This window comes from Tachyglossus aculeatus, chromosome 21 (genome assembly GCF_015852505.1).
Source record: "Tachyglossus aculeatus isolate mTacAcu1 chromosome 21, mTacAcu1.pri, whole genome shotgun sequence".
In the NCBI taxonomy this organism is placed as follows: domain Eukaryota; kingdom Metazoa; phylum Chordata; class Mammalia; order Monotremata; family Tachyglossidae; genus Tachyglossus; species Tachyglossus aculeatus.
In genome coordinates, this window is record NC_052086.1 from 47,423,992 (window position 1) to 47,444,369 (window position 20,378).

Consider the following 20,378-nt stretch of genomic DNA (forward strand, 5'->3'; position numbering starts at 1 on the left):
TCTCGGGAGATCGCGCCAGTTTAAAAGATTTCCGGCCCTGTGACTCTTGGCCGTGGTGACTTGGCTTACCCTCCTACCTTTAGTCTCTTTGACTTGCTGTAGAAGGGGATGGCAGTATCCAACTAGGGCCAGAGGAGCCGAATAATTCAGACTGCCGGCTTGGAAGGAGCCAGCCGGTGGGTAGGGACCGTCTCTCTATGTTGCCAACCTGTACTTCCCAAGCGCTTAGTCCAGTGCTCTGCACGCAGCAAGCGCTCAATAAATACGACTGAATGAATGAATGAAATAGGCCCAGCAGGTGGCAGATCAGCTCATTGAACACTCGAGGCTTCCTCTGGTTCTCATTAATTTAGTTCATCGTTTCTGTCCCCGTGGGTCTTGGCCCCGGCTTGGGGCAGAGGTCTCTGAAACGTTCCTTCGGTTTTGTGAATATGGTCCACACTCCCCTCTAAAAATAATAAGACTCTGTGGTATTTACGTTTACTATGTGGCAGGAACTGTGCCAAGCGCCGAGGTCGATAAAGCGCAGTCAGATTCGGGCTGAATCTGTGCTACGTGGGGCTCGCAGATTAAGGGCGAGAGAGAGAAGAGAGCAGGTATTTAATTCCCCCTTTTACAGATGAGGAAGCTGAAGCACAAAGAAATTAAATTGCTTCTCCAAGTCACGCAGCAGGGAAGTGGCAGAACTGGAATTAGACCCCCCTTCCCCTCCCCAACCCGCCAGACTCTTTCCACTAGACCCCCCCCTCCGCGACACACACTCATCATCATCATCATCAATCGTATTTATTGAGCGCTTACTATGTGCAGAGCGCTGTACTAAGCGCTTAACACTTGTACTAACTCACTTCCACATCCCTAACTTATTCCTCTCCTCTCCTGCGATAGGAAAGGGCAGAGTGCAGGCTGAACCGTTTCCCCGGGTCTGTCTCTACCCTAATCTACCTTGGTTTCGGCTTTTTGTGTGACGCGTATTCACTGGACAGGGGTTTGCGAGAGCAATGTGCAGCTGGCCGAGATGCTGCGTGAACAGAGAGGAGCTGCTGGGTCCATCACACAGCCATCACACGCAGTCACAACGCTACAAGTGGAGCCACGGTGGTTCTTGCAGTCTTCCCCAACCGGCAGGAAAGGCTTCCCAAACGGTATCTTTCTCCCCAAGGCTTTGGACCAGGTGGAGAAGTAACATTAACAGAGTTAACACAACACTCTGTAACACTCCACAACACATACTTTTGAGACATTGCCTAGTCAGCCAGGCCCAACACATGGTACCTGCACACTCACAAATGCCCACACAAATACTTCATCGACGCCGGGAACACGTAGGGGAGCCCACAAATGAGGGATTCTGTTCTGCTTTTCCCAATCCTTACCCTTCCGCTCCACAACCACCTCTGTCGGTCTGAGGCAGCTGGAGGGGGTTGTGACCAAAATGCCACATCTCAGACTCCAGTACTTTGGGGCAGGGGGCGAGAACCATGTGCGTGTGTCTGCCCCCCTCAACCTCTTCGCTGTGGGCGTGTGTTTGTGTCAGCCAGGGTGTCTATCTCGGCGCCTATCTATGCTGCTGCAAATCTGAGCTGGCAGTTTGGAGGTATTTCCGTTCCAGCTGCTGCTCGAGGTACCCAACTAGACTGTAAACCTGTTGTTGAGTAAGGGCCGTCTCTCTCGGTTGCCAACTTGTACTTCCCAAGCGCTTAGTACAGTGCTCTGCACACGGTAAGCGCTCGATAAATACGATTGAACGAATGAATGTATCTGCGCTATTCTCTGTGTCCTTAAATCCCCTTCCTCGGCCTCACCCCTCACCTCTAACAAAAGATAGCTGCAGGTAGGAGAATGAGCGATTGGCGAAGGATCTGAAGTCCTCCGAGCTTGGCACTGAAGCCAAACTTCAAGAGACAAAAATAGACAAAATAGGAGACAAAATAGACAAGGCCAGGCTGGCCTGTGTTGTTGAGTTGGACAGGGTAGGGCTATAGTGTGCGCGGTTGGAAGTGCTACATGCAAATCTTATCCTCTTGAGGTCTGAGCGTGGCAGCTTTGCTCCAAAATGGATGGGAGCAGAGAGGACTACGGGAAGGGCGCAAGTCTTTCTTGAAATGGAAGGAAAGCCTTTGGGAACTCAGTAAAAGTGGACTTGTTGGAAGTGCTACATGCAAATCTTATCCTCTTGAGGTCTGAGCGTGGCAGATTTGCTCCAAAATGGACAGGAGCAGAGAGGACTACGGGAAGGGCTCATCTTTCTTGAAATGGAAGGAAAGCCTTTGGGAACTCAGTAAAAGTGGACTTGTCAAAGTCTCTTCCCCTGCTCCATCTTTTGACAAAAGGTTTTTTGGGGTTTTTTTAAATTGACATAACCAAGAATCTTGATTTAGGATTGAGGGGGACGGAAGGATGAGGGGGAAAAGCTTGTGCCGGGGAGGAAAGGCCTGTAAGGCTCTAGACTTTAAGCTCTTTGCGGGCAGGAAACCTGTCTACCAGCTCTCCCAAGAGCTTAGTACAGAGCTCTGCACGCAGTAAGCGCTCGGTGAATACGATTGGGTGATTGACCGCTCGCCTCCAAAATTCCCACGTTTCGGTAGGGAGGTGCCGTGAGCTCGAGTTGGCTACAATCTCAGAACTCGAGCACCTAGTTTGACTAACTGCACTGCCTTGGCATCGTTAGATCGCACGCACGCCAATTCTGCGGGCTCAGGGAGGTTGGTGAGTTGGGGGGAAAAGCTGGCAGAGTGGGATGTGGGAGAATATTTTCCTAGGAAGAAAGACGAATGCCGATTTCTGCATAGGTCTTGTAGAAATTATTCTGAAGTGGGGATTAAAGGGGTGGGAAAGATCAGCCAGTGAGCTGGTAACCCCCAAAACCAAAAAAGTGAAATCAGCCCCATCATCGAACACTTTCAGTGTGTTAACGGTGAGTTATCAGCCCCAGGGATGCTTTTTGAAAATTATTTAGCCACAAAATCTTTACTTACCCCAATTACAGTGACCAGCATCAACCCGTTGAAGTTGGGATTAAAGGGGTGGGAAAGATCAGTCAGTGAGCTGTAACCCCCAGGGGTTTCATGGCAGATCCTCTCTGCACCCCCACCCTGCCCTTCCCTTTCTTTGCTCCTGGGTGTTCCCAGCTGGGAAAGCCGACTCCCAAGACTAATCAGCCTCAGATGTCTGAAAAGTAAGAGGGGGTCCCCCGGGGGGACTCAAACGCCGGGCCTCTAACTTGGTGTAAATGTTCTCATGGTTCCTTGCAGTCACAGAGCAGGTCTCTGCTCCTTTCAGTCCTTTAGAAAGCAATAATAATAATAATAATGGTATTTGTTAAGTGCTTACTATGTGCCAAGCACTGTTCTAAGCGCTGGGATAGATACAAGGTTATTAGGTTGTCCCACTTGGGCCTCACAGTTTTGACCCCCAGTTTACAGATGAGGGAACTGAGGCCCAGAGAAGTGAAGTGACTTGCCCAAAGTCACACAGCTGACGAGTGGCAGAGTCGGGATTAGAACCCACGACCTCTGACTCCCGAGCCCGGGCTGTTGCCACTGAGCCACGCCGCTTACTTGTAGCTGTGGAAATGTGGGACAACCAAGGAGAACAGGGGAGTCTGTGCACAGCAAAAAAAACGAAACAAAACAGCTTTACACTTGGAGTTCCCAGAAAGAATAGAGTTTATTTCCATCAGGAGGGGAAAGGAGAAGGATTTCTCAGTCTGTTCTTCAGATTCATGAAAGACGCCTGGGTAGACCTGTGTGAAGATCAGAGAAGACTGCTCGCTCAAGAGATGTCACAATTCCAAGCCACGGCCTCTCCCTCGTTAACCCCAAGAAGGAAGACCGTCTCAACTCTTTAAAGGTCGGAAGCCCCAAACCCCCGCCTTCTGCTCCACCCTGGCCTCTTCCAGGCCCAGGAGTCCTTGAATGGGGAGTGGCCCCAGCTGCAGAGATTAGAAATCGCAGGGGAGTTGAATTCGGCGGTCTCCCGGGCCGCCCAAGCAGCAGTGTGTATAAAAATCAGATGATGCCACAGAGAGAACCTGAAGGGGAGCCAGCCTTAGGGGAGGGACGTTGCCCTACGCCCATCTTCCCCCGCTTCCCCCCTCAAAACCAGAGGATGGGGAGCTCAGCATGGCAGGACCCAGGACGACTATGGGTACCCCTTGGGACGTGAGCAAGGACTGCTGAGGGCAAATGTGACCCAACAGGGACAGTAGCAGTTCAGCACAGCCCTGAGAGACCCAAGGTTGCCAGGGCCCCCAGCGCTCAGCACAGTGCCTGGCACATAGTAAGTACTTAACAAATGCCATAATTATTTAATTATTATTATTATTATATTTCTCTCCTGAGAGCCCCTTTATCCACTTTCCACTGAGACACTCTATTTCCACCCCCCACCTCCTATGCTTCACACTTCTCTGCCCCACTCCCTCAACTTCGAGTGTTTCCCCACTCTGGTGCCAGAACACAGCTCACTAACTTCATTCAATCGTATTTATTGAGCGCTTACTGCGTGCAGAGCACTGGACTAAGCGCTTGGGAAGTCCAAGTTGGCCACCTAACTTGTCACGTTCATCCTAAGGAGAGGACGAGCTTCCAGAGAGCGGTGACCAAGAAAGGGTCCCCTCGTTTTCTCCCCTCAACTCAAACACTGTTCTACTTTTCTACCACGATCCTTTCACCTCTGACGTCTCTCGCTGTCGTCCTTCCTGCCGTGGGTCGGGGGGCAGGGGGGAGATTCTCTCAAAATATTAGAGAAATGTCAAAATATTCTCTATTTCACGCCCCACGGTCTTTAACAAAGGCTGTTACGGGGGTCGGGGGGCACCGATCGATTTCTACAGCCAATCTGTCACGTCGGCCTCCCTATCAAGGTGTGTGTGCCAACGGGAAGCTCCGCGAGGGCAGGGAATGAATGGGCTTTTCGTTGATGCCCCTCTCTGTCCAAGTGGGTTATTCAGGGCCAGGTACCCAGTGAGCATACAGCATACATTTGTAAGTGATGAGGACAGAAGAGGAAACCGACTCCCCCCTCCCACTGAATAACTGGATTCGGACAATCGTTTAGAGGCGTTATTGGGTCCCTGATCACTTCATATCGATAAGTGGGGCTTCGACCCGTCCGTTTTCACCACCCCTCTGTTGGCCAGGAGCCCGCTCGCTCACTGAGTATCCTGCGTCTCAGGCGCCGGGAAAGTCACCCACTGTTTGACGTAACATCTAGGGGGTTCGTTCTCCGTGCAGCTGGTGACCGGCGTCGAACTGCCATCTGTCTCGGGCTGGCTGCCTCCGTCGAATTCACACTCCACGGGGCTGCCGCAGTCTGATCCAGCGAAACCACTGTCAATGGTGTCCATGTCCAGGCAGATGAGCGGGTGGCCAAAGTCGTCTTCTCCAGATCTAGGCGAGAAGAAGTTGTACGGCCCTTCGCTGTAGGAAATGTCCTCTCCTTCTTGAGACGGGAGGGAGGTGGGGCTTTCCAGCTCCCAGTCGTTCGCCGCTTGCAGGCAAATGGTTTCCAGAATGCTCCCCATTGCTTCCCCTCCCCATCCTGGCGCATTCCCTCGGGGCTGGGGGGCCGGGGAATCCGGACCTTCCCCTCCGGTGTCCATAGAAACCTGGCCTGAGGAGATGACTTTGTCTTCTGCCTTCAGGCTGCCCAGAAGCAATTCTCCTGTAGCTTCTTCCTCCTCCTCATCCTCCTGCCCGGGGTCATCCAGATTCATCCCGGGGTAGCCGTCGTCTCCGTCCCCACCTCCTCCGTGGGACTGCCGGCCCTGCCGACCTTGACTACAGCCGCAGTGCAGACCGCAGGGCTCCACCTCGTCGGCCACCAGTACCGTGTCGATGGACACAAGTCCGTAGGATCTGTCTTTCCCCTGGCTACTCCCGGAGTTGTGGAATCCGACGGGGTACGGACAGGAGCCCAGTTTGGTCTCTTTCGGCTCCGTCGCCTTCATCGTCCCCTGGGAGAGGCAGCTGCTGAACTCGTCGGAGACGTCTGGGACCACCACTCCCCAGTCCAAGAAATCCAGGCTGGCCAGGGTACCAGGCATGCCCACCCAGCTCTGGGGGGGGGAAGAAGAAAAAAAGACAGCCCAGGGAGGACCAATTACAACTTCATAGTTCTATAATATCAATGAATAGGAGCGGGGGAGAAAGAGGAGTGAACTGAAAGTTGGAGAGAGGCTCAATCGATCGTATTGAGTGCTTACTGTGTGCAGAACACTGCACTTGGGATATTATAGTACAATAGAGTTGATAGACACGTTCCCCGCCCACCACGAGTGAATCCTGGTGACCCCCAAAACCGAAAAAGTGAAGTCAGCCCCACCATCGAACACTTTCAGGGGGTTAAATGGTGAGTTGTCAGCCTCAGGGATGCTTTTTGAAAATTATTTGGCCACAAAATCTTTACTGACCCCAATTACCGTTACCGGCATCAATCTGCCCCCCTCTCCCCTCCCCCTCGGCCATCTCCGTCTTCTCTGCTTCCTGTATCACTAGGCTCAGAAGAAAAAAGCATCTGCCCAGAGCAGACACGCCCAGAGATTCCCCCACAATCACCACCTTCTATCTACCCCAGCGGTTAGTACAGCACAACAAAAGAACTTAACAAGTACCACTGAAAGAAAGCTGGCAAGAGTTTTCTCTCTCAAAGGTGCTGATGCTCATGAATAATAATAATAATAATAATAGCATTTTTTTGTTAAGCACTTACTATGTGCCAGGCACTGTTCTAAGCGCTGGAGTGGATACAGGTAAATCTGGTTGGACCGAGTGCCTGTCCTGCATGGGGCTCACAGTCTAATCCCCATTTTACAGATGAGGTAACTGAAGTGCACAGAGAAGTGAAGTGACTTGCCCAAGGCCACACAGCAGACAATCAATCAATCAATCGTATTTATTGAGTGCTTACTGTGTGCAGAGCACTGTACTAAGCACTTGGGAAGTACAAGTTGGCAACATATAGGGACAGTCCCTACCCAACAGTGGGCTCAGAGCTGGGGTTAGAAGTCATGACCTGATGCCCAGGCCTGAGTTCTATCCACTGTGCCCTACTTTGTCATCCGTTGATTCATTCAATTGTATTTATTGAGTGCTTACTGTGTGCAGAGCACTGTACTAAGCGCTTGGAAAGTACAAATAGAGACAATCCCTACCCAACAGTGGCCTCACAGTCTAGAAGGGGGAGACAGACAACCAAACAAAACAAGTAGACCGGCATCAACATATTTATTACTCTATTTTACTTGTACATATCTATTCTATTTATTTTATTTTGTTAGTATGTTGGGTTTTGTTCTCTGTCTCCCCCTTTTAGACTGTGAGCCCACTGTTGGGTAGGGACTGTCTCTATATGTTGCCAATTAGTACTTCCCAAGCGCTTAGTACAGTGCTCTGCACACAGTAAGCGCTCAATAAATACGATTGATGATGATGATGATCAACAGCATCAAAACAGATAAATAGAATGACAGATATAGACCCACCATTAATAAATAGAATAGTAAATAGGTACAAATATACACAAGTGGTATGGGGCGGGGAAGAGGGGTAGAGCAGAAGGGGGGAGTCGGGGGATCCCACCGCCGTCTCACGTGGTCTGCAAACCGAAGGACGACTCAACGACAAAATTCCCATGGTGAGCGAACAGGGAAAATAAAAAAGGGGCAGTATTAGCCCGGGTGGCTAGTGTAATTTAGAGGTGACTTCTGATCCCGGAAGGTATTAAGGGCTGAGAGGCAGGGAGAGCGCGGGGGTGGGCCTGTCTATTTTTACATCTGCCGCTGACTCAGTCCGCAATCTCAGGCCAGCCATTCCACTGGCGGCGTTCATAGCCGAACTCACGAGTTTCGTTATCGGTCTTCCCCCCGAGACCTCCGTACGACTCCCCACGGGCCCGCTGAGCCGACCTGTGGGATTGCAAGAACTACCAGCTCCACAGGGAGTTGCAATTCCACCCCGCCGAAAAGCTTCAAACCCAGCACGGCTATTCCTAGCTCCTTGGGATTCGCCTCCAGACCCGGGCTTCCCCACCAGAATCCCATATTGGCGTGGTGGAGTCTGAAGGAGCAGATAAAAAGTAGAAGTGAAAACTAAACCACATCAAGTGAAGGTCACCTGAGAGAAAAGCAGATCTTGTGGGGCTCAGTGGAAAGAGCACGGGCTTTGGAGTCAGAGGTCATGGGTTCGAATCCCAGCTCCGCCACATGTCTGCTGTGTAACCTTGGGTAAGTCATTTAACTTCTCTGAGCCTCAGTTACCGCATCTGTAAAATGGGGATTAAGACTGAGCCCCACGTGGGACTTTGTATCCCCCAAGCGCTTAGAACAGTGCTTTGCGCATAGTAAGCACTTAACAAATGCCAACATTATTATTATTATTATTATTATTATTATTATTATTATTATTACCTGTTGACAGGAACCTAGATAGTTCACTGGGCTGGAGAACCATTATTTTTGCTTTGGACTTTCCATGCAACTCCGGAGGCCCAGAAAGCTTGACTTTCAAACTTGGCTCACTGTGGGTTTCATCAAGATTAATAGAGCTTCCTAGATGTTGCTGTTGTAATAGTAATAACGATAATTATGGCATTTGTTGAGCGCTTACTATGTGCAAAGCACTGTTCTAAGTGCTGGGGAGGTTACAAGGTAATCAGATTGTCCCACGTGGGGCTCACAGTCTTACTCCCCATTTTACAGATGAGGTAACTGAGGCACAGAGAAGCTAAGCGACTTGCCCAAGGTCACACAGCTGACAATTGGCAGAGCGGGGATTTGAACCCATGACCTCTGACTCCAAAGCCCGGGCTCTTTCCATTGAGCCACGCTGCTTCTCTATTGTAGTAGTAGTAGTGGCAGCAGCAGCATTTTTGTGGGATTGATCGATACTAGGTGTTTGGAAAGTGACATATTCCCTGCCCACAAAGGGTTTACACTCTTAGCAGGGGAGATTAAACATTAAAAAAAAATACAATTCCTGAGCGTAGATGCAAAAGCTAATCTTTTCCCTCGCTTCTTGAGCATCTTGTGTAGTGTTGTGCACCCAGGGAGTGCTCAGTAAGTGGTTATTAACCAACCTCAGATGCCTGCCATTAGCTCTTTTCTGGTTGAAGGTTGTCTTCATCAAAGGCAAGAAACTATATTAGCCAGTAACAATAATAATAATAATAATAATAATAATAATAATAATAATAATGTTGGCATTTGTTAAGCACTTACTATGTGCAAAGCACTGTGTGCAAACCCTCCACTGTGAGGGTTGTAGAGGAACTAGGAGGTGCAAACCCTATTCTCAAGGAGTTTCCATGTACTGGGGGAGAACAAGCACAAATAAACAGGCAGACTTAAAAATACAAAATAGAAATGGCAGATATTCATATGTATGGAAAGATTTTAAGAACACCAGTGACAGACACATTAATAGGTACATCACAAGTTTTTTAACGGATATAACCCAAAGGGTTGGAGTTGCCTGAAGTCACGGGCAAGCCTGAGAAGGCTTCGGAAAAGCCGTGAGAGTTTTATTTAGAGTTTTGAAGGACAGAGTTGTCACAATGCAGCATGAAGCAGTGTGGCCTAGTGGAAAGAGCACGGGCCTGAGAGTCAGGACTTGAATTCTAATCCTGCCTCTGCTACTTGTCTGCTATGTGACCTTGGGCAAGTCACCTAACTGAGGAGCAGCATGGCTCAGTGGAAAGAGCCCGGGCTTTAGGTTCAAATCCAGCCTCTGCCAATTGTCAGCTATGTGACTTTGGGCAAGTCACTTAACTTCTCTGTGCCTCAGTTCCCTCACCTGTAAAATGGGGATTAAGACTGTGAGCCCCCCGTGGGACAACCCGACCCCCTCGTATCCTCCCCAGCGCTTGGAACTTTGTGCTTTGCACATAGTAAGTGCTTAATGGCTCCACGGAAAGAGCGTGGGCTTTGGAGTCAGGGGTTATGGGTTCAAACCCCAGCTCCACCAATTGTCAGCTGTGTGACTTTGGGCAAGTCACTTAACTTCTCTGGGCCTCAGTTACCTCATCTATAAAATGGGGATGAAGACTATGAGCCCCCCGTGGGACATCCTGATCACCTTGTAACCTCCCCAGCACTTAGAACAGTGCTTTGCACATAGTAAGTGCTTAATAAATGCTATTATTATTATTAATAAATGCCATCATTATTATTACCTAACTGCTCTATGCCTCACTTCCCTTTCTGTACAAGTGAGGATTAAGGCAGAGAGCCTCACGTGGGGCATGGACTGTGTCCAACCTGATTAGCCAGTTCTTAATGCAGGGCCTGACACAGTAAGTGCTTAACAAATCCCATTTTTTTTAAAAAAAGCTCTTAGTCTCCCAAATGTTTCTATTGAAATAGATTCAAATTAGTAATCAGTCCTGTGTTTTTCAATATCTCTTGATAACTGCTTGCTCTGGTGGATTACCAAGTGCCTTGATAGGGCTGCGTGTGCGGACAGTGCAAAGTCAAAACCACTTTGTTTCTAATGTCTAGGTTTTGGTCCTTTGGACCTTTATCCTCTTCAAGCTCGAGAGTTTCCACTTTTATTGTGGAAGTAATAATATCTCTCCTTCCCAGTGATAGTTTGAGGAAGGAGAGAAGGTTGAGGTAACTGGGAGAAAACAGGCAGTGTTAGTCTAACTCGGTGTATTTTAACTCGGCTGGGACTGCTTCTATTGTAGTCCTCCTTCCACCATATTAGTACGGTGATCTGTGCTCGGTAGGTATCCGATAAATAAATACCATTCCTGGGTTGAAAGCACTATGGAATCAGGACGGGATTCGACAAACTGAGCAAGGGAACAGTGAACCGGAGAGCAAGGCCTAAAGGAAGAACCTGACTGAATGAACAAACCACAGACATTTCATGCCAGTGTCCTGAACTAGTGAGACAAAAAGGCCAAGGTAGCTGTAGACGGGAGATAGGAGGGTAGCGAACATTTTTGCTTTAGGTTTGGCAAATTTGGAGCTGAAATCCAGGAGCTTTCCCAGATATGGGACGGCCCAAAGGAGATGTCAAAGACCTGGAGTGAAAATCTGGATCTGAAACTCTGCTCCTTCCCCCGAACCCTCCACCTGCTTCTGCTATTCTCCCCAACCCACCTCCTTCCTCAGCACTTCCAAGGGTAAAGAGATTCTTGTGCATGAAGCCCGCCTTCTGGAAGGACAGCCTCTCAGCTCTTTCGAGTCCTCTGAATCAATCAATCATATTTATTGAGCGCTTACTGTGTGCAGGGCACTGTACTAAGTGCTTGGGAAGTACAAGTTGGCAACGTATAGAGACAGTCCCTACCCAACAGTGGGCTCACAGTCTAGAAGCCAGCTCTCCCTGAGCTGAGGTGAAATGTAACCAGCAAGGCCATGGGGGAGTTTCACTACCACCTCTGTACGTACTTCCTGGCGAGGGAGTTATTTTGTTGGTTGTCTACCCACTCCCCTTCCCCCTCCGCCCCCACATCCAGCCTCCTTCGCTGTTGAAAATGCTGAACAAAGGCTCTGCTGCAGCACCGGACGCCGTAGTTCTGGATCTTGCCAGATGCTTGTACAGTCTGGGCTCAGGTTTTAGCAAAATCACCACATCCTCTCTGCGAACGGTCCCGTCCCCCCCTCCCGCGCTCCCCCCTGCCCCGCCTGACCCAACAGGCATGTTTCTGAGGACTGATCAAACTGCAGAGGCAACTGCCTGGGTGCCCAGGCTTTGATCATTTGCAAACCTGTTACCTTCCCAGAGCTCTCTTCACCCCTTCAAAGTCTACCAAAAGTTTGCCACCAGGGAGTTTGAACCCTGGCCGACAACCTACCTGAGCTCAAGTCCAATCAATCAATCAATCAATCGTATTTGTTGAGCGCTTACTGTGTGCAGAGCACTGGACTAAGTGCTTGGGAAGTACAAGTTGGCAACATATAGAGACAGTCCCTACCCAACAGTGGGCTCACAGTCTAAAAGGGGGAGACAGAGAACAAAACCAAACATACTAACAAAATAAAATAAATAGAATAGATATGTGCAAGTAAAATAAATAAATAGAGTAATAAATATGTACAAACACATAAGTCCAAGCGCTTAGTACAATGCTCAGCACACAGTAAGCGCTCAATAAATACGATTGGATGAATGAATGAAGTCACAGGCAGGGTTCCCCACTTCTCCCCATTGCTTGCTCCTCTCAGGCCCGCTTGGCTTCCAACTATCCTAGCTCCTCCGCCCTGGCCAAGGCTGCTGCCAACACTCTCTAGCCTGGTGGTAATAGTTGTAAATTCCCAGAGGGACCCCAGAACCTAAAGACCTATTTATTCTATTTATTTTATTTTGTCAATATGCTTTGTTTTGTTCTCTGTCTCCCCCTTCCAGACTGTGAGCCCGCTGTTGGGTAGGGACCGTCTCTAGATGTTGCCAGCTTGTACTTCCCAAGTGCTTACTTAGTACAGTGCTCTGCACACCGTAAGCGCTCAATAAATACGATTGAATGAATGAATGAATGACCTTCTCTGGTCACCCTCACCCGTCCTTTCCCTTTACCTCCGGGCAGTTTTGGGCCTAGATCAACTTAACGAATAACACAGTTTAATAGAATGGAAAATCCTTCCCTCCCCTCTCCCGAACCTATCTCTCTCCTCTCTCTCTCTCTTTCCCTTTCTTTCCCTCTCTCTTTCTCTTTCCCTCTCTCTCCTCTGCAGCCTATCTCCAGGCCTCTGTGGCTTTGTGGTAAGGTCGCTGGAGCAGGTGGACAACCAGAGATTTTTTTCCATGGTTGACGGTTTGATTGTGCAAGCCCTCCTGCAGGATTCATTAATTCATTCATTCAATCGTATTTATTGAGCGCTTACTGTGCGCAGAGCACTGTACTAAGCGCTTGGGAAGTCCAAGTCAGCAACATCTAGAGACGGTCCCTACCCCACAGTGGGCTCACAGTCTAGAAGGGGGAGACAGACAACAAAACAAAACATATTAACAAAATAAAATAAATAGAATAAATATGTACAAGTAAAATAAATAGAGTAATAAACATGTACAAACATATATACATATATACAGGTGCTGTGGGGAGGGGAAGGAGGATGTTGCCTTGGACAACATTGGGAGAGTTGGATGCCTCCATCATTCATTCAAAGATACGGTACTTGGATCCCTTTAAGTCCCATGAACGTCCCCCGTCTAATAATAATAATAATGATGCCATTTATTAAGCACTTGCTATGTGCAAAGCACTGTTCTAAGCGCTGGGGAGGTTACAAGGTGATCAGGTTGTCCCAGGGGGGGCTCACAGTCTTAATCCCCATTTTCCAGATGAGGTAACTGAGGCACAGAGAAGTCAAGTGACTTGCCCAAAGTCACCCAGCTGACAAGTGGCAGCGCCGGCATTTGGACCCATGACCTCTGACTCCAAAGCCTGGGCTCTTTCCACTGAGCCACGCTGCTTCTCTAGGATGTACATATTTATTACTCTATTTATTTTACTTGTACATTCTATTGAATAGAATAAAATTCTAAAATAGAATTATAAATTTAATTTAAAATTCTAAAATAAAATAGAATAGAATAAATTCTATTTATTTTATTTTGTTAATATGTTTGGTTTTGTTGTCTATCTCCCCCTTCTAGACTGTGAGCCCACTGTTGGGTAGGGACTGTCTCTAGATGTTGCCAACTTGGACTTCCCAAGGGCTTAGTACAGTGCTCTGCACACAGTAAGCGCTCAATAAATACGATTGATTGATTGATTGATATCCAGGGAGGGCGGCCCGCAGAGCGTGGGCCTGGGATTCAAAAGGCCCTCTTGTTTCCTGAGTGATCATGGGCAAGTCACTTCACTTCTCTGTGCCTCAGTTCCCTCATCTGTAAAATGGTGATTAATACTATGAGCCCCATGTGGGACATGAATTGTGTCCCACCTGATTAGCTTCTATTTATACCAGCCCTTAATATAGAAGTGCTCCACACCTAGTAAGTGCCTAACAAATACCACAAAAAAGTGCTAATCATGCTGGGTTATCTCCTCTCCTCTAAACCTAGTAAATGTTTAACAAATACCGTAAAAAAGTGCTAACCCTTCTGGTTTATCTCCTCTCTTCTCAAGCTAGGGGTAGGGAGGAGAGAGAAGATGAAAGGAAAAAGAGAATCAGAGAGAGTGTGAGGGAGAGGAAGCTCAGCACCAACAGTCTCATTCTCACCCAGGCAGGGGGGGAGTGACACCCTTTTGTCAGGCAATCATATTTATTGAGCGCTAACTCTGTGCGGGGCACTGCACTAGGCGCTTGAGAGAATAAAATAATAGCAATATAACGGACGCATTCCCTGCCCACAACGAGCGTAGCCACAGCACCTTGCCTATTTTCGTTTTTAATTTACATAATAATAATAATAATGGCATTTATTAAGCGCTTACTATGTGCAAAGCACTGTTCTAAGCGCTGGGGAGGTTACAAGGTGACATATTTATCCTTTTCTTGTAAGTTTCTTTAGTGCTGTATTGTTTCATCACTCTGTATGTTTCTGTTGCCAGTCCTCTCGCCCCCCTCATATTCTTACCTGGTGAACGCCCTGAGGGACAAGGGTCATGCCTAATCCCTACCTCTGTTTACTTTCCCAGGACTTAGGACAGTGCTCTACTGGGTACACAGTAAGCACTTAGTAAATACTAATACTACTTTTAACTACAAATATTTCTACTAGGCACACCAGGACTTAGGACAGTGCTCTACTGGGTACACAGTAAGCACTTAGTAAATACTAATACTACTTCTAACTACAATTATTTCTACTAGCTCTCTTCCTCCCTTCAAGGCCCTACTGAGAGCTCACCTCCTCCAGGAGGCCTTCCCAGACTGAGCCCCTTCCTTCCTCTCCCCCTCGTCCCCCTCTCCATCCCCCCATCTTACCTCCTTCCCTTCCCCACAGCACCTGTATATATGTATATATGCTTGTACATATTTATTACTCTATTTATTTATTTATTTTACCTGTACGTTTCTATTCTATTTATTTTATTTTGTTGGTATGTTTGGTTTTGTTCTCTGTCTCCCCCTTTTAGACTGTGAGCCCACTGTTGGGTAGGGACTGTCTCTATATGTTGCCAACTTGTACTTCCCAAGCGCTTAGTACAGTGCTCTGCACACAGTAAGCGCTCAATAAATATGATTGATGATGATACTAGGCACACTGGGGTAGATACAAATTAGGCCGGACACACTCCTTTGTGTTTCTGAGGGTGGCTGGGGGAGTCTGATTCCCACTAAGTGGCATGGCTTAGTGGAAAGAGCAGTGCTTTGCACATAGTAAGCGCTTAATAAATGCCATCATTATTATTATTATTAATCAATCAATCAATCGTATTTATTGAGCACTTACTGTGTGCAGAGCACTGTACTAAGCGCTTGGGAAGTACAAGCTGGCAACATATAGAGACAGTCCCTACCCAACAGTGGGCTCACAGTCTAGAAGGGGGAGACAGAGAACAAAACCAAACATACTAACAAAATAAAATAAATAGAATAGATAGGTACAAGTAAAATAAATAAATAAATAAATACAGTAATAAATATGTACAAACATATATATATATATATATACAGGTGCTGTGGGGAAGGGCCTGTGTCTTTATTATTAAAGAGCCCGGGCTTGGGAGTCAGAAGTCGCGGGTTCTAATTCCAGCTCTGCCACTTCTCAGCTGTGTGACTTTGGGCAAGTCACTTCACTGCCGTGTGCCTCAGTAACTTCAGCTGTAAAATGGGGATGAAGACTTCTTCTAGACTGTGAGCCCGCTGTTGGGTGGGGACCGTCTCTATATGTTGCCAACTTGTACTTCCCAAGTGCTTAGTACAGTGCTCTGCACACAGTAAGCGCTCAATAAATACGATTGAATGAATGAATGAATGAATGAATGAATGAATGAAGACTGTGAGCCCCACGTGGGACAACCTGATTACCTTGTATCTCTCCCAGCGCTTAGAACAGTGCTTGGCACCTAGTAAGCGCTTAACAAATACCATCATCAATAAATCGACTTTGGACATGCACATAGTAAGCGCTCAATAAATACGATTGATTGATTGATTGATTGACAGTGGGGAATAACGTTCCCCAGAGGCTGGCAGAGCCACTTCCAGTGGTCAGGCTAAAAGGGTGAACACAGAGTCAGGAAATGGTTTTGCTAGTGGACAGGACAAGGACCCCCGAGGCGGTGAGGAGAAGGGTTGATCCCTCCCTGCCTGGGCACAGATAATAATAATAATAATAATAATAATAATAATAATAATAATAATAATAATAATGGCATTTATTAAGCGCTTACTATGTGCAAAGGACTTGCACCAGGGGTGTCAAGGGACCTGCCATCCTGCATGGCTCAGTGGAAAGAGCCCGGGCTTCGGAGTCAGAGGTCATGGGTTCGAATCCCGGCTCCACCACATGTCTGCTGTGTGATCTTGGGCACATCACTTAACTTCTCTGAGCCTCAGTTCCCTCATCTGTAAAATGGGGGTGAAGACTGTGAGCCCCACGTGGGGCAACCTGATCACCCTGTATCCTCCCCAGCGCTTAGAACAGTGCTTTGCACATAGTAAGCGCTTAACAAATGCCTATTATTATTATTATTATTATTAACCATTCACTAGATTATAAACTCCTTAAGGGCAGAAATCTTGTCTACCAATTCTACTGTACTTTCCGAATCCTTAGTGCCGTGTTGCACAGAGTAAGCATTCAATAAATACCATTGATTTGTCGACTGATTTAATGGAGCTGAGCCCCCTTTTTCCTCTCCTCCTCCCCATCCCCCCCGCCTTACCTCCTTCCCCTCCCCACAGCACCTGTATATATGTTTGTACAGATTTATTACTCTATTTTACTTGTCCATATTTACTATTCTATTTATTTTGTTAATGATGTGCCTCTAGCCTTACTTCTATTTATTCTGATGACTTGACACCTGTCCACATGTTTTGTTTTATTGTCTGTCTCTACTATGAGTCCGTTGTTGGGTAGGGACCGTCTCTATATGTTGCCAACTTGTACTTCCCAAGTGCTTAGTCCAGTGCTCTGCACACAGTAAGTCCTCAATAAAGACGATTGAATGAATGAATATATTACTCTATTTTACTTGTACATATTTACTATTCTATTTATTTTGTTAATGATGTGCCTCCAGCTTTACTTCTATTTATTCTGATGACTTGACACCTGTCCACATGTTTTGTTTTGTTGTCTGTCTCAACTGTGAGCCCGTTGTTGGGTAGGGATTTGTCTCTATATGTTGCCAACTTGTACTTCCCAAGTGCTTAGTCCAGTGCTCTGCACACAGTGAGCGCTCAATAAATGCGATTGAATGAATGAATGTATTACTCTGTTTTACTTGTCCATATTTACTATTCTATTGATTTTGTTAATGATGTGCCTCTAGCTTTACTTCTATTTATTCTGATGACTTGACACCTGTCCACATGTTTTATTTTGTTGTCTGTCTCGACTGTGAGCCCGTTGTTGGGTAGGGACCGTCTCTATATGTTCCCAACTTGGACTTCCCAAGCGCTTAGTCCAGTGCTGTGCACACAGTAAGCACTCAATAAATATGATTGAATGAATGAATGTATTACTCTGTTTCACTTGTCCATATTTACTATTCTATTTATTTTGTTAATGGTGTGCCTCCAGCTTTACTCCTATATATTCTGATGACTTGACACCTGTCCACATGTTTTGTTTTATTGTCTGTCTCAACTGTGAGCCTGTTGTTGGGTAGGGACCGTCTCTATATGTTGCCAACTTGGACTTCCCAAGCGCTTAGTCCAGTGCTCTGCACACAGTGAGCGCTCAATAAATATGATTGAATGAATGAATGAATGTATTACTCTCTATTTTACTTGTACATATTTACTATTCTATTTATTTTGTTCATGATGTGCATCTAGCTTTACTTCTATTTATTCTGATGACTTGACACCTGTCCACGTGTTTTGTTTTATTGTCTGTCTCAACTGTGAGCCTGTTGTTGGGTAGGGACCGTCTCTATATGTTGCCAACTTGGACTTCCCAAGCGCTTAGTCCAGTGCTCTGCACACAGTGAGCGCTCAATACATACGATTGAATGAATGAATCTGCGGTGGGCTGAGTTGGGGGTCTGAGGGGGGACGGTTGCAGCTCCAATGTGACAATAGGGTTGGGGGAAAAGGAGGGCTGGAGGGGAGGGGTGCCTAGCAGCCTCAGCCTCTCCATCTGACCTAGACTTTCCTCAATCAATCAATCAATCAATCAATCATATTTATTGAGCGCTTACTGTGTGCAGAGCACTGTACTAAGCGCTTGGGAAGTACAAGTACAAGTACTTTCCTCATTGCCCAACCTCCTGGATATTCCATGGAATATCCCAGAAAGGCCAGGCGACCTCCTCCCACCGCCTCGCTCAGGTGGCAGAAGGACTGGAAGCTAATGGTTGCTTGGTCCGGAAGAATCGGCCCTTCCTGGGCCAGGATCTGGAGTTCTGTCAGTCTAAGAAGGGTCCATTCTTCTGGGGTTGGAGGGCTACTATCATCTGACTCTGGGAGATAGTAAGCGCTCATTCCGTTTGATTGATTCATTCATTCATTCAATCGTATTTATTAAGCGCTTACTGTGTGCAGAACACTGTACTAAATGCTTGGAAAGTACAATTTGGCAACAGCAGAGACAATAATAATAATAATAATAATGGCATTTATTAATCAATCAATCAATCAATCGTATTTATTGAGCGTTTACTGTGTGCAGAGCACTGTACTAAGCGCTTGGGAAGTACAAGTTGGCAACATATAGAGACGGTCCCTACCCAACAGTGGGCTCACAGTCTAGAAGGGGGAGACAGAGAACAAAACCAAACATATTAACAAAACCTCCTTCCCTTCCCCACAGCACCTGTATATATGTATATATGTTTGTATGGATTTATTACTCTATTTATTTATTTTACCTGTACATATCTATTGTATTTATTTTATTTTGTTAATATGTTTGGTTTTGTTCTCTGCCTCCCCCTTCTAGACTGCGAGCCCACTGTTGGGTAAGGACTGTCTCTATATGTTGCCAACTTGGACTTCCCAAGCGTTTAGTACAGTGCTCTGCACACAGTAAGAGCTCAATAATTACGATTGATTGATTGATTGATAATAATAATAATGATGGCATTTATTAAGCGCTTACTATGTACAAAGCACTGTTCTAAGCACTGGATACCTACCCAACTACGGGCTCGATTGATTGACCACCAAGGAGATTGGGGAAGGGGGCGCAGCAGCAGACAGTGTGACTTGGTGAGGTACCCCTTAATAATAATAATAATAATGTTGGTATTCGTTAAGCGCTATGTGCCAAGCACTGTTCTAAACACTGAGGGGATACAAGGAAATCAAGGTTGTCCCACGTGGGGCTCACAGTCTTAATCCTCATTTTACAGATGAGGGAACCAAGGCCCAGAGAAGTGAAGTGACTTGCCCAAAGTCACCCAGCTGACAAGTGGCACAGCCGTAATTAGAACCCGTGACTGCTGATTCCCAAGCCCGGGCTCTTTCCACTGAGCCACACTGCCTCTCCATCTCTTCTGGCCTTTTTAGATCTGTCATCTCCACATCTCTTCCCTTCTCTCTGCACCCTCCCTTCTCTGTTTTTCCCCTCACCCCCATCTTTTGGCCCATTATGAGACAACCCCTCCCGTTTATCCACCAACTGCTTCCCATAAAGAAGCCAACTATTCTCCCATCAAGAAGCCTCTCCCACGCTCCGCTTAAAAGTCGATCTACCTGTTAGATGAGAATGGAGTATATTCACGGCCCCTGCTCCTGTGAGTTAGTCTAGACTGTGAGCCCGTTGTTGAGTAGGGACCGTCTCTATATGTTGCCAACTTGTACTGCCCAAGCGCCGAGTACAGTGCTCTGCACACAGTAAGCGCTCAATCAATCAATCAATCAATCGTATTATCATCATCATCAATCGTATTTATTGAGCGCTTACTGTGTGCAGAGCACTGGACTAAGCGCTTGGGAAGTCCAAGTTGGCAACATCTAGAGACGGTCCCTACCCAACAGCGGGTTCACAGTCTAGAAGGGGGAGACGGAGAACAAAACAAAACATATTAACAAAATAAAATAAGTAGAATAAATATGCTCAACAAATACGATCGAATGAATGAATTCTATGCTCTGGACAGCGGAGGGCCAAGAGCGTGTGTGGAAATGACATGTAGGCTATGGGCCTGCTGCCATTTAAGCCGGGCCTTTCTCCTAGGAGCTTTGTGGACGTGGATTTGGTTGCCATCTGCCTTTTCCCCAAGGTGTCTCAGCAATGGGTGCCCTGCAGTAAGGGGGTTTCTAAGCCCGTAGAGAGTGTTGCTCTCTTGACTCCTCTATT

The 20,378-nt window shown here is 47.0% G+C and overlaps 1 protein-coding gene across 1 annotated transcript in view; it reads right to left on the reverse strand.

Moving 5' to 3' along the window:
* Positions 1-4,393: 4,393 nt before the first annotated feature.
* Positions 4,394-20,378, reverse strand: part of IL21R (interleukin 21 receptor) — a 70,996-nt gene continuing 55,011 nt past the window's right edge. The window contains exon 9 of the mRNA XM_038763491.1: positions 4,394-6,061. Coding sequence (XP_038619419.1) covers positions 5,156-6,061 — 906 coding nt within the window. The 3' untranslated portion in view covers positions 4,394-5,155. The remainder of the gene's footprint in view (positions 6,062-20,378) is intronic.